Source organism: Apis laboriosa, unplaced genomic scaffold (assembly GCF_014066325.1).
Source record: "Apis laboriosa isolate Shangri-la unplaced genomic scaffold, ASM1406632v1 scaffold56_cov145, whole genome shotgun sequence".
Classification (NCBI taxonomy): Eukaryota; Metazoa; Arthropoda; class Insecta; order Hymenoptera; family Apidae; genus Apis; species Apis laboriosa.
In genome coordinates, this window is record NW_025223765.1 from 1505900 (window position 1) to 1522476 (window position 16577).

At 18.7% G+C, this 16577-nt stretch overlaps 2 protein-coding genes across 4 annotated transcripts in view; one reads left to right on the top strand and one right to left on the bottom strand.

The window, feature by feature from the left end:
* The window catches only part of LOC122717741 (metabotropic glutamate receptor 3-like), a 75121-nt gene extending 65529 nt beyond the window's left edge, over window positions 1–9592 (bottom strand). Inside the window, exons 1-2 of the mRNA XM_043942111.1 lie at window positions 9500–9592; window positions 71–230 (exon numbers count right to left, since the gene is read on the bottom strand). Coding sequence (XP_043798046.1) covers window positions 71–230; window positions 9500–9520 — 181 coding nt within the window. The 5' untranslated portion in view covers window positions 9521–9592. The remainder of the gene's footprint in view (window positions 1–70; window positions 231–9499) is intronic.
* Window positions 9593–9775: 183 nt separating this feature from the next.
* Window positions 9776–16577, top strand: part of LOC122717742 (sodium-coupled monocarboxylate transporter 2-like) — a 21395-nt gene continuing 14593 nt past the window's right edge. For 2 of the 3 annotated variants that reach the window (XM_043942112.1, XM_043942114.1), the window contains exon 1: window positions 9776–10115. In XM_043942112.1, the coding sequence (XP_043798047.1) occupies window positions 9907–10115 (209 nt within the window). In that variant the 5' untranslated portion in view covers window positions 9776–9906. Of the gene's footprint in view, window positions 10116–11461; window positions 11617–16577 lie in introns of those variants that run through there. The other variant, XM_043942115.1, reaches the window with a different exon arrangement.

The window sequence follows — 16577 nt, forward strand, 5'->3', positions numbered from 1 at the left end:
AAATCGATCTCGAATGAATGCTTGTATTAACCATAAATAAGCGAACAAGCACAAATAAGCGATAATTTACCCTTAATGAAGTAGAATAGATGATCTAGAGCATAAGTAGGATTATCACAGGTATCGAATGCCAGCGCGCCAAGTTGTATACCAGGAAGTATTTCTGGATTCTTATTGATTCGCTCGATCGTATAGAGCATTGCTTCTAATGGTTGAATACCGTCTTCCATCTGAAATAAATAAAATATTGAAGTATTAAAATTAATTATTGACAAAAATTTAAATATAAATGAACAGAAAACGTAAAATATGAAATAGAATTGAAATATAAGATATAAAGGTTTTGATTTACATGGTGAATTAATAATTTTAAGAATTTTGAATATTTTTATTATTTTTAAATATATATATATATTTATTTATATACATATATATTATAAATATATATTTATAATTAAATATAGAATAGAATATATAAGAGAACATATAGAATATATTTATTTATTTATTATATATACATAAAATTAATGGATTAATAATTTTGAATGTTTTTGTTTTTTTAAATATATAAAAAACATTTAATTACACAGTACAGAAAGATCTGCAACATTCATTTTTCATTTTTTTAAATATAATTAAAAAAGTTGAACAAGTATTACGAAATTAGATACTATTGGATAATTATCTTGTGGTCGAATATATCATGTAAATCGCAATTCATGAATGACTATATGAAAGAATAGTCGAATATACAATCATATACGTGAATTGCATAATTGAATCACAATATGCGATATAAAAGAAGAATTGCGTTATGAAATGCTCGATGATGGTTATCAATGCAATATTTGCATTCCATTTAACAATTTTAATTATTTTTTATGATATCTGTTTGTTTTATTTATTATTGAATAATTTTGTATTGGAAATTATTGAAATCTTAATATTTGAATAAAAAAAATTAAAATTTAAATCTGAATCTAAATATTCGTTATTTTATTTAATACTGTTTAAAAAAATATATATTTAAAATTATATATTTAAAATATATTTAAAATTTTAAAAAGTTTCTTTATTTGTAAAAAAATTATAACTTCCACGATACAAGTTTTCTTATACTATATAACTTTTAAAAAATAAAGTTTTTCTATATTTCTAATAATCTATATTCTATATTTAAAATAATTTCTAATAACAACATAATCTCTAATAAAATATTCAAAATAAACAAAATTATTGATCTATCTTGAATACAGAATGTTTCAGAAAAATATTATTAATATTTTAAAACTAAAATGTATAAACATATAACTTATATATTTTATATCAAATATAAAATAAATAAATTGTCTCTTTTTTTCATTTTTGTTATTATGAATTTCCTTCATCTTTCTAGAGTTTTCATGATTCATAATTTCACTTTTTCAGAGTAACCGATAAAAACTGTATTTACATTATACTTTAACAATTATATTATTTATAAAACTTTATATATCTTATAAATAGAATAAATAGAATCTTAAAATCAGAATTCTTTTTTAACTTCGATTATTCTATTTATTTAAAAATTCAAAATTCATATATTTAAAACAGCTTTAATTTATTTGTAAAATATTTAAGATGTTTTCATAATAATATTTAAAAAACTAATTCTTTTATCACTAATTAAAAATCACTACATTATTTTATTTGAGTTACATTTAAAAAAGTAGTCTATAATTTAATACAATTATATAACTTAATAATTTTTTAATATTGTTACTTATATTTTATAACAGAAAACAAAAGAATACTTAACAAGAAAATATATGTATTATTANTAATATACATAATATTTTATTATAATATTAATATATAGTACATATTTTTCAAATCTATTATTACGTGTGCTAATAAATAAAATTTTTGGAATAATCCAATAGACTAATAGATAAAAATAGAAACAGTGCAATAAAAATATATAAGAATAAATAATCATTTTCCATTCTTAATATTCACTATAAAAATACAAAATAAATAATAAGGATAACTTATCCACAACAAGATAATACTACATGCATATAACAACTGTTCTAATAGCTGCAGAAAGCAACAAACTAATTGTGTTGTATCTCTATATCTAGAATCGAGACTCAGATAATCGACATCCCAATTGATTAAGATCATAGATAATAATCGGACTTGGTTAATCGAAGTAATTATTAACGAATTTCTTTACATTTTTCATCTGAATTCACAGACTTTAACCAAGATTCATCAAAAAAGTTTCATTAAATGACAGTATTAACGAACATGCTTACTAATTATTACAAAAAATAATGTCTAAATCACATATTCTGTATACATAAGAATAAACAAATCTTTAGATAATTTGAAGATGTTCTTCACAATATATTAATATTCAATCTTTCTGTTATATGATTAATTAATATTATTAATAACATTAACATTAATATTATTAATAACGATTAATAACATTTCATGTTATATTTAAACCTGGAACTAACAGAATAATTTCAAGATGATTTTGTAGGTGAGATGGATTTTATTTCTTAAAAGTCATTAAACTTTTTGATTTTCATTTATTTTTGATATTGTGTATTGCGTATAAATATATTAATTATTACTTATATTTTTAATTAAAAAATCAAATAAATTGTATAGTGTAAATATTATAAAAATTGTATAGCGAAAACTTTTTATTTTTTAATCTTTTAAATATAATTTAGTAAATATATTTTATTAGAAAAGTAATAATTTTTTCAGAATACAATGAGTTAATATAATTTTTACAGATTATATTTATATTTATATGATGAAATATACAATTATTAAGAAAACAAGTAAGTCATCATTTGCTGATTTTTGGGTTAGATTAGATTAGATTAGATAATTCACTATTAATAAATGATCCTCTAAAAACATACTTATTTTAATTTAGATATTTATTATAACATTTATTATGATATTTATTATATTATATTATTATTATATTTAGATATTTAGATTATGAAAAAGAACAATCAAAACAACGACGAACAATTAAAACATAGATAAATAAAAAAAAAATTTTTAATTTTTTAAACAAATTCTTTATTTTTAATGGAATTTTTTTTGTGAATATATGAAGTATAAAGAGTCATATATTGAGAAATTTTTTTTCTAACTAAATTACTTTAAGAAGGTAAATTTAATAAATTTTCATTCAAAGCAAAATTTCTAAATTAATTAATGAATTTTTCTGTAAAATAGTATCTAATATCTAAATGTTAAATATTTTTATAAATTAATATAATAGTGGTTTATAAAAGTTTTCGAACACTTTTTTATCTATTAATGAAATATTAATTAATAATTAGATAGAAGATTTTCGAAAATGTCAAAATCATTTTCATTTTTTAAGTTGCATGTTATAGAGATTGATTATCAGTAAATATAACTGAATTAATTTAAAAAAAAAATGAATTTTTTAACAAAAATTTAAAAAAATGTTCATTGAATAAATTTTCTTAATATAAATAATGTTTTAATTTATTTTTAATCAATAACTTAAAAATTTATAAAACTATAATTTCAATCCGTAAATTAATATCAATTTTTTAAAAATTATATGAATTAAAATAAGAATACGTTAATATATGTATAACACATGTGTTTAATATATATTATTATATATTTAAATATACATAAAATAGAATATATAATTGAAATATATTATAGATGTATAAATGATAAATGAATAAGATTTAAGAGAACTACATAAACTAACTAAATATATTAATTATATATGTGTAATATATATTTTTAAATATATATGAAACAGAGATCTTTAATTATATAATAATAACTCTAATTTAACAATAGACGTACGACATGATATTCATTTGGATAGATAACTGAGACTCTTTATATACTATATAAAGAAACATATCTAATTTCTTGTTAAACGAGAACTTCATTTTCATTTTTAGACTTAGAATTTAATTTGCCATCAAAATTATATGATTCATTGAAATGTATACCGTTTAAAAAATTTAATCATATTAAAAGAAGGAAGTCTAAAATTTCTTTTCAATTTCGAGTTACTACTTATATTTCTTACTATTTTCTGTAAATTGATGATATTCTATAGAACTGACATTTCTCACTATTTTGTATTATTCTGATATTTCTTACCATATTTTCTTCTTTCTTTCTTACAAAATATGTAATTATCTATCATGAAAGAAAAAATATTCATATATTGTTTAAAATAATCTTTTTTAAATTGAATCAAATGACTCGAATTTTTTTGCAATATTATAAAGAGAAGATATTACAAAGATATTGTTATTCATTTTTTTTATTTTTATTTTTTTTGTTGTTTTTCAGTTTATAACTGAATGAATTTTACACATTTCAATGCCTATATCTTTTGTATTTTTAATAATGTGTAATTTTTTTAAATATTCTTTTTTTTCTTCTTTTCATTCTTTTAAACATTCTTTATCTTTTATTATTATTTATTTACCAATTTTCTCATAAATTGGAAAGAGATTTGAAATTTTTACAATTTTTATAAGATAACATTTTCTTCATTATTTGAATTTAAAAAATTTAACTTTTATTCAAGAATATAATCTGAATTTATAAATATACAAAAAGATTATTAAAATATAATTTAATTTATTTACATGATCATTTTCTTCTTCTATATATAATATATTTTTATATTTATAAAAAAAATGATATATAAAAAAATGAATAAAATTTTTTTGTATTTATAACAATATATACTTTATCTTTATTTTTTGGTTATAATTATAGTTTATACAATATAATTTACAGAAATTTTTGTTCGAATATAATATTTGATCTAGTAAAAACTAATTAAAAATATTTCAAACAAAGTTCTGAAATGATTTTTTAGATTAATAATTTTATTAATCATTTTACAAATGATATATACATATAGTGCAAATCACAACGTAAAATAAATTAAATATATTCAAGTATTCAGAGTACTCATTATAACTCAAACTCCGGTTTCAGAACCGGATATGAGTAGAGAAGAAGATAGGGATATAAGATTATATAACGACCTTTCACAATAACCATTGTCGTTCATCAATCTTGTTTTGTTTAATGGACGCTTATTGTTGCTGCAGGAAGTTTTTGTGGATGCATATTTAAATGGAATAAAATATTTATTTCAGAAATTACTATATTAAATAGAAAAAACAATGAATGACAAAAGTATTATACTATAATTTTTAATTTATTAATTATATACTTTAAAAATCAAAAGATAATTAATAGAAAATATATTTATTTATTTAATAATTTAGAAATTATATTCATAAAAATTTTTTAAAAATTATAAAATTAATTTATTATTTTATATGGAAAATTTTAAATAATATAAGATATAATTTTTATTTTTATATTATAATGCTACGTATTTTCTTATCGTAGTTTCTAAAATTACATACTTCAATAATCCATAGAGAATTTAGAAGAAGCCAAATAATATAAGCATATCTTATAATTTTCAATATTTTTGGAAATTTTCAACTTCAAAATATATCTTGACAAAAAAAAAATAATATAATTATAAATCAGATTTGATTTTATAGATGAGGATTACAATACATAATACAATACATAATATGTATAATTCTCATAAATATGGAAAAAATTAGTATCTTTAGAATATAATTTCCTTAATATAAGAATATATTTCCTTAATATAATTTCTCAAGAAGAAAAAATTTTTGCAAATCATTTTTGCAAATTTGAAATATAAAATATTTATAGTATTTTTTATAAATATTCATTAATATTAATTATCAAATATTAATAGTAATCAATTTAATATTAATATTAATTCATTAATATCAAAATTATTATATATAATATTATATTTTAACATAATTATATAATTAGTTTAATTATATTAATTATATTATAATATATAATTCATAATTATCTGCAACTTTTTTTAATTTTTAATTTTTCATAGCCATATTTTCAAAAAATATAATAAATATAATAAATACAACAATAAATACAAATATGAAAAGTATAATAAAAGAATTGTACTTAGTTTTTGATTGAAGTTTTGGTATTTCATAATCAAACAATGATTCGAGTGACAGAGCCAAGAACATTAATAAGAATACAAACAAATGTATATAGACTAACCAATGTAATATATCTAGTTCGATAAAAGAAGATAAATATTTTCGAACTAAAAATACATCTTCTTCCATCATATGAGCAAATTGATTAGCGAATATAAATATGAATATAAATATATAAAAATGAATATGAATATATTCATTTAAGTGATTAATGTAATTATAAAAAATGTTTGTTAAAACCGAAAAAAAATTGAAATCACTGCAGAAAATCTCTCCTGCAGAAATTTTTAAAATTTAGTCTAAAAACTAGAATAGATTTAAAAAAATGATGAATGAATAATAGCTAAATATATGTATAATAAATAATATGAAATATTATGTATAATAAGACACTTCTTTTAATACTAAAAAATAATTCTAAAAAACTCTAAATATTTTATAACTTGATATAACGTAATTTTTATTATTACTATTATAAAATTAGTTATTTATATTCATTCTTATATGTTTTAAAAAATAAAAATAAAATTTTTTTTTTAATCGCATGTTTTCTTATCTCTAATTATGTATTACATATTAACAATATATAAGATGATTTTATTTAACGCTATTTTATTTAATGCTTTGTTCTAAAAATTTTAAAAACATATCTTGAATGTTAATAAATTAATTAAATATTATTATACTATCTTTTATTTTATTTTAGTTAAATATTAGTTAGTGTAAATCTTAGACTATCAATTTAAATTTTCTATATAAAAATTAAAATTTCTATTTAAAAATTAATCAAAATTATCAGTTATCAAAATTTGTATTTTTGAAAAAAATTATTATTCTTTATTTTTAATATCATAAATTTTAATATCATAAATTTTAATATCATAAATATTAATATAAATCTTAAAATTATCAATTTAAATTTTCTGTACTTTCTCATAAATTTTGATAACTATTTAACTTCTGCAAAAATTATCGAAAATTTTTTTTTCTTTAAAAGAAATTATTATTCACCTGAATCCCACCACAGTTCTCGCTATTATTACCCTTTCGATGAACAGGAAACAGACCACCAAGCATCAAATCACCAGTCACATTCACGTACAGAACACGAGTATTTTCGATATTTGGTTCAATAGACAGGATAAACTCGAACAAACTCGTAATCAACATCACCTGAACCACAATTCTAATCGACATCATCAATCGCGAAAATTTCTCCTTCTCTTCACACTGAATTTTGTCAACGAAGAAAATATTCGATCAATTCAGTTAAGATGTTCACAGTCAGTGCTCAATTTGAAAGGACGAAACGCCCTTTTAGTCTAGTTTTGTCTCCTTTGAGAGAGGGTGTGGCCGATTATGATGTTCTCTGAAGAGCACTCGAGAAACCGAGTTACCGGAAAAGCGGAAATCGATCGTGAAAACAGCGATATGCGAAAAAAGGTAAACGAATCCCACGTAAACAAGTGGAGAGCAATTTTGTTAAATGCATCTCTCTCTGAAGGGTGAAACAATATCATTTTTTAATTAAATGAATATATTTTATATATAATGATATTTATATAATGATAACATTATACTTTTATGAATGATTACTTTTTCGATTTTGATTCTTAATATTGTATGATAATATTTTCTATTGTATGAAATCAGATTATTATATTATAAATCAAATATTTAAATATTAGGAATAAAAAAAAATATGTATTATTAATAACTGAATGTTGCATATATTATATATATAGAATATATTATATATTATATATATAGAATGCTTTAGGTCATGCCTTTAAATGTCAAATTTTGTCAATATATTCTATGGATATATATAATATAAATAAGTAAAAAAAAGAGATTATTATACGTTTAATGTTTAATACTTTATTAAAAATTTATAAACAAAAATACAAAATTCAAAGAAAATGGCAATATTTACCTGTAATGATTAAATTAATATTAACTTTTATTTATTATTATTAACACTAATTTTAATATTAAATATATAATTGTAATTAATAATAATATACATACATAATTATATAGTATTTATTATATGCACAGTAATTTAATTATTATTTCAAAATTGCCACTTTATATATTGACTTAGTTAGTTATATTATATATTGACACTTAGTTATATTGACAACAATTCAAAATGGAATCATTAATTCTATCGGTTCATCATATTTATTTTTGTTTCATAAAATTTTTTCTTTAAAATTCCTAACGGATAAAAATAAAATGAATTCATAAAATAATAAAATCGAATGATTTCAGAAACCATAATATTAATCTTTTTCAATCAATTTATTCATCTTTGAGGAAAAAAATTTAACCATTTTGTATTCTGTATTTTTGTTTATAACTTTTTTATAACTTTTTTTATAATTTATATATATATATATTTATATATATTTATATAATATTTTTTATTTATTTAGATCCAGAGAATATATTTATTAAAATTTAACAACTTAAATCTGAGACACTTTATACTACATTAAAATGTAATTTAATTTAATTTTATTTAACTTTGATGTTATTGTAGGGACATTTGTCCGCAAAGAGTTTGGAAATTAATTATTAAAAATAATATTAATTCTAGATTTCAATGTGATAATATTTCGCATTGATGAACAGTGATTTCAATTGGCCAATTTAATTGAAGAAAAATTAATTTTAAAAAATTTTTAATATTTGAAATAATTAAATGTACGAAAAACAATATATTCATATTATTTTCTTATTATTTATATACTTAAAAAATATTATACTTTGTTAATTTTAAGGAATCATTCTAGATTTTTAAAATTTTCTTAATTTCTGTATTTCAAAAAAGATACATATATTTATTTCCATTTTGTTCTTTCACTCCATTCTTTTTCGTTATATACAAAAATTTTAATTATTTTTGATAATTATTTAGAATAACATTTATAGACAAATGTCGGTCAGAATAATAATTAACAACAATTCCAGGATCATTGAAATCACAAATTAAATAATTATCTTATTCTTTCATTTATTTATCACATTTATATCATTAATTTAATATTATTTCACGAGCCTTATATTTATATTTAAGATAATTAGAAATAAGATATGAAATAAAAGAAGCTGCCAATCAATATTAATTCAGAGATTTTATTCAATAGATATTAATATAATCATATTTACGATTCTCTACGAATTTTTTTTATTATAATAATTAATACAGGAAATCATTGAAAGTTTGCTAAATTTATTCATTTATAAAACAGATGATTATGCAAGACTTGCACACTTTTTGCTAATACTTATGAAAATTGAGTTTTATTAAAAAAATGTGACACAATTTTTCATTTCGTTTCAGCATTTAATCGAAAATAAATTTTTACCATGTGGCCATCGCATCTCATTGTCCATCAGCTTCCTCTTCGCCTTCGATGGTCGAGACGATTCGCCACGACTCACGACGCAAGGACGTCGTGGTTGCAGTTCAACGGCAGCTCAAGCTCGAACTGGTAGCGCGAGGACGAGGACGAGGAAGAGGAAGACCAGAGGAAGTTAACAGAAGTAACGGAGGAAGCGGAGTGGGAACGATAACGATGGAATCTCCAATTATTCAATCGTCTCTCCGAGCTGGCCCGTTTAAACCGTTCTCTGCTCCTCATCTGTTACTTGTCGACTTAGAAACGAACTGTTTTTCGAACGAGACGGCCGCGATTCCATTCTCCTCTGCATCTTGTCTCGTCTCGATCGCAAAAACAATCGATTAGAATCTGAGATCGAGATCCTGGAGACCATGGACGGAAGCAATGATGCGGACGGTTCGATGCACAAGTCGTTCGGGATAATCGATTGTGCTGTATTTGCTGGTATGCTCGCGATTTCGGCTGTGGTCGGTGTGTACCAAGCGTACAAATCCCGAAAAAACGAAGACGCGGTACGAGAATATTTAGTTGGCGGACAAAACATGTCGATATTTCCTATAACGATGTCCTTGATAGCCAGGTACGGTAGAAATCCATTTTATCCGAACTCAATTTGCTAAAACCAAATTTTCATCTATAATCTATTTCATCTATTAAATCTAGCTGAATTTTTATTATAATGCTGAATATTATGTAGTATGATTGAAATAATTGTGGGAAAAATGAACCAGAGATAATTATTTGTGCTTGAAGATTTTTGTTTGATGGTATAATAATATATTTGAAGTAATAATTGTGATGATAAATTTTGATAGTAAATAAATTTATAATTATAGGAATAAATGTAATACTCTTCTTAAAAATGAATGTTTAAAAAATTATCATGTTGATTCAATTGATTTACTTATATATATTATGAGTTACTTGAATTATGGTACGAAGAAAATATTTTGTATTTATATAATTTTATATTTTATCTTACAATTTAAGCTCTTCTATTTCAATTATTGTATATCATGCAATCATAACAGTCTATTTAATATTTTCTTTACATATTATAATCTTCTTTTTTATTTCTTTTAATTTTGTATTTTTTTTGTATTATAATTTTTTTGTTATATTCTATAAAACAAATTTTATTCAATGAGTACTCTAAAATACAATGCAAAATTATTAAAAAACTTTTTAATAATAAAACAATAATATATCAATTAAATGTTATATTAAATTTTAGAAGAAAAATCAAATAATATTTAAAAGATATATATAAATATATAGATATATGATTATTTATAAAATTATAGATAAATTCTGGGTTTCATATATTTTAGAAAAACTTAATAAAATAATAACTTAATCATAGATTTATAAAAAAAAATATATAATATTTAATATATTTCACAATGATAATATATAAGATATTTATATATCAAATTCATATTAGAAAGATGAAATATTCATAAAAGTATAATATTTATATCAATATTATAAAATGAAATAAATTGTTATCTATGTAATGGCACTCTATTTCAAAATGAACTAAGTCAATATAATAAGTTAGTATAATAATATCAAATAAATACTTTAGAAATTATATAACTGATGCATTTACAAAATTTATTTTTCTTAAACTAATATTATTATTTATCATTTTTAGCAATTTTGAGGAAAATTTTTGTCAAAGCTTAAATAAGCGAATTCTAGTCAAGCATCTATTTATTTGAATTAGTGCTAAATTGCATCACTTCACTTATATGAATGCTACTAAAATGAAAATAAAGACAGAACGCAATAGATTAGATACCGCACATAAATAATGCGGTATTATTACGATCTAATGTGTTTTAATTGTATAAGTTTATATTTTCATTAAAATCAGTTTTCATTTTTTGTGTTTTCAATTTAAAATCATAATTTCTAATTTAACATTTGATATGATTATTACGAAATATATCTATAAAAGTATAATAAATTGCAATAGTGTGTCGTTGTATAATTTGTGTCAATCTAACCTAATATATTAAATAATCCGAAAATGGATAAGATACAGTAATTTTAAAAAAATTAATCATTTTTATTCAGTAAGTTTATATTTTTATTTAATCAATTTTCAGTTTTCAAGTTTTTAATTCAAAATCATAATCTCTGGTTTGTTTATAATTATTACGAAATTTTTAAAAAGAATTGCATAATTTCGTACATCATTGTATCCATCTAAGTTAACATGTTAAATAATCCGAAAATGAATCAGATAAAGTAATTTTAAAAAAGATAAATTATTTTTTTTTTAATGAATTATATATATTATATACATATATATAATTATATATATTATATCTATGATTGAGAGAACTAGTGAAAAATAAATTACGTGAATCAATTTTAATTTTTTTATATATTATTTTATTTGGTTATATTTCCTATTATAACATTTAGAGCTTATCTTTAAACTTATAAAAATATATACACATATTTTATTCCTTAATTAATAGAAAAATTATAAATATTTTTGCTTATAATATAGTATATTAATAATAAAATATAATAAAAATTATAATATTTAAAAATAAATATGTAAAACAATTGCAATAACAATTCATTTGATTAATAATTAATCTATAAAATGTTATTTATTTAAACTACATTATATAAATTAGATGAATCTATATGATAAGATATTCTATAATTGTATTTTTTTAATGTTTCTTAAAATTAATGCAATGCAAAATTAATGTATCATCAAATTTTGTATCTAAAGATTATTCCTTGCTAATAATATTAAGCATAATTCATATTTTTTTTTACAAATTTGAATTATTATTGTAGAAAATGATGGAATAAAATGATAAAATACTATAAAAAATAGATCAATGAGTACTTTTTTGTTTAAAAACTAAAAGATTTCTTATATATTTATGTATGTTAAATCTGCATTTAACAGTAAAAATTATCTATTATGTTAGATTTAAGAGATAATAAATACTTTGTTATATTTATGAAAATATTTCAAAAAAAGATTTTTTCAATATTTTTGTTAACAGCATGGCATAATATATCTTTCTTCCTTAATTATTTTTTTGCCAAGATAAATTGCTTTGAAGTTATTTTATTATTTGATAATAAAAATTATGAATAAAAGCTTATTGAAAAATATTTTACCATGATACCAATGAAAAACCATGTTTTTTTTATTAGAGTTTTATTTAAAATAAACTCAAATTTTTATAAATTCTCATTCTGTTGTCAGTAGTAAGTTAAAAATAAAATAAATTTAAAATAATATCTCAGCAAAACAGGATATGATAATAAACTTATGATAATAAACTTTACAAAACATTACTATTATATTATGATATTGAAAATATTAAAAAAAAATATTGAAAAAAAATTATTTTAGAATATTTTCATAAATATAACAAAAAATTAATTATTTGTTTATTTATTTTCTAAATCTGATTAATAATAATAGGAAATTTTAATAGTGAATATTTATTATCTATCTTATCTATCTTAAATCTAACATAATAGATAATTTTTACTGTTAAATTCAGATTTAACACACAGATTCAGATTCATTGCACAAAAATAAAAGATTTTTTTAATCTAGAAAAAAAATTCTGTTTAATTTTTTAAAAATATTTAATTTATAAATAATTATATAATTTATAAATAATTTATAAATATTTAATCTATTTTTCTTTATTTTTTCTAGAGATATTTTATACATATAATTACATATGTATAAACGATGTTAATATATATAATTCATAACACATTTTTAAAAAGTCAATTCTTAAAAATCAGAGAGAAAAGAAAGATGAATACAAAATTAATAATTAAAAGATATATATATTATTTTAGAAGGAAAAATTAAAATTTTATATTTATTTTATGTTAAGAAAAATAATAAATATTTTTTTTTAATGAAATCCAGTGAAATATATATACATTATATATATATATATATATTATATAACACGATATTGAACTTCGGTTATTTGAATAAAAAATCATAAATACAGAAAAATCATGAAGAACTCTATTTACATAAATAAAATTTAAAATTATGTCTGATTGTTTGAATTCTTGCTTCTCTACTGTTTCTACTATTATTGAACATTAATCTATTTATATAATTATCTTTATAATATTAAATCATCCTATAATCAATGTTATTTTAAAAACCTAGTTGCAATTATAAAAAAATCATTTATTATAAGTAAATAAAATTATTTATAATAGAAAATTAAAATATATAATAATATTATATAGATAATATGATAACTTTTATATGAACGGTTACTAATTAAATGATGAAAAAATTTTTTTTTGCTATAATAATATTATAAGAAATTAATTAATACTAATCACATTATATCTTTCTCCATCATATTCTTTTATTATAATTAATAAAAATGTATTAAAATAGTATAATTCTTTTAATATTAAATTATTCAAGTGAAAATAAAATCTCTAAAATCTGTAAAAATACAAATCAATATATATAATATGTAGATTTTATTATTTTTTTTATTAAAAAATGATTTTAAAGTGACATTATTTATGAGATTACATAATGTAAAATACAGAATATTATTTGTGATACTAGAAAAAGGATAATTCTTTATAAGTAAATAAATCGAAAAAGAAACGAAATTCTTTGATATGAAGAATCGTTTTGATAAAAAGATTCGTTTTTGAGAAAATCGAATTTAAAAATATATCATGTATATAATGCTTATTAATTATAAACTCTTCTAATCTAAACCTAATAATTATAAACTCATTCATATTTTTACAATTTTTATAAGAATAAGATAAAAAAATGAAAATTTTATGTATTTCTATAATATAAAGAAAAATAAAAAAGTAGAAGGAAAAATTTTTCTTTTCGTAAATCTAAGAAAAAAAAATATCTTAAAATTGAATTTTTAATTAAAGATGAAAAAATATAAACTCAATATATAATTTTAATATTTTTAGCATTAATTACTTATGATAGACGGCCAAACATACTAATAATTAAGTTATTTAAACTTTTTCCTATCATTTCTGTTAAAATGGATTATAATTTTTTAATTTTTGGTATTAATTTTTGGCTTCTTTTGATTATAAACTTTTCTTACCAAAATTTAATGCATTAGCATAAATTTAATATTGATATGATAAAAAAAATTGATTTCTAAATATGATTTGATTTAAATAATAATTTTAGTTTTAGTTTTGTTGAAGCACAATATCTTATTAAAAAATAATCCTTTTATCTTTTGTTAATGTAAATAATAAATATATACAAGTATTTAATATATACATTAAATGTAACTTTCGAGTTGTTAGATTTCTGTTTCTGTTTATAAATCATAAATATGAACAATATTATTATCTATTTTCTATCAATATTATTCTTATATTAATAATGTTCTGTATAAAATGATTTTTTAAATAAAAGTAATTTTTTATATTACACTTTACATTTATTGAGATAGAAACAAAATTTTGATTATAATACTGTATACATAATTATGCTTTTTCAATTAAACTATTATGTATATTGTTTTTAGTGTATCATATTTATAGTTTTATTTTTTAGTTTAATTTTTTAAAAATACATTTGATTTAATAAAAAAAAAAAAAAATAAGAAATATTATATCCTATTTGAATCTATATATATATATATATATATATATAGTTATTACATAATGATAAATTTTCATTTAATCTTCTCAAAAAATTATAAAATTTATTAGAAAATTTTATTATTCTTTCTTTTCATGTAGAATCATTTCCTATTTCTATTGTATTATAAATAACAAAATACTTTGTATATTTTTGATATATTAAATTTAACAAATTAATTCATAAAATATTCGACAATTATTCGTAAGATTGTTTTGAAATTTAAAATCTTTGATACATTATTATACATTTTAAAAAAGATATTTTAAAATTTTTTTAATAAAACATAAATTTTTATGAATTTAAAAATTATAAATGATGTATTGATGAATTATTCCTCCTATTATATAGAATATTAATCTTAGAATATCAGTTAAACCTTATTTAATAAATTATAAATAATTAAGTTGATAAAGACATAAAATGATAGCTCTATCTTCGTCAGACTATTATCTCATTTTGCCTTTGTCTCGCTGTATCTAATGCAAATTTAAATTATTCATAATTTTTGATTTCTTATTTATTTGAAGTTTCTAGAATCGATTTTTTATAATTATTCTATAAATATATTAATATTCTATATGAACATTCTATGAATTATGAAATTTCTTGGTCCCCTCAGAGATTCAATATAAACGTTCTCTAATAAGTGAAATCAGTGGACTCCTATTATATGAACGACCTGATTATATGAGCTTTTTGTTCACCGAAGGGTTGATATAAATGGAGTTCTATTGTAATCGGAAAAAATGTATCAAGAGCAGAGTTCAGCAAGATATAGGATTTTAGAAATAAATTTTTTTTTAAATAATATTTCGATAAGAATAATATTTTAAATATGTATTTTAATATCGATATTATTTTGAAATTATAAATATTTGATTAAAATATAAGAAAATAATATTTCATTTAATAGTATTTCGAATAAGCATTTTTTAATATTTTATAATATATATTATAATATATATTTTATAATATATAATATTTTATAATATTATATAATAATTATATATAATATTTTATAATACTTTAATATTTTATAGCACGATAATATATCAAAGTTATATATTCTACATAATAAAAACAAAAAAAAAGAAAACTCAATTTATATATGTATAAATGGACTTATACATAAACATAAAGTTTTTAATTTTCATTCGTGATTTAAGCATTTTAGACGAATTTTAGTATTTTCAAATAATATTCGTTACATGCGCAAAAGCTTCTTTATTAATCTTTTTTCATTTTTATTTATCTTTTCTCCAATTTTTATTTTAATAAAATTATGTTCACTATTCAATTTAATATAATATTTCAGATAAAATCAGTATCAAAGATATGAATATACAAAAAAAAAAAAAAAAA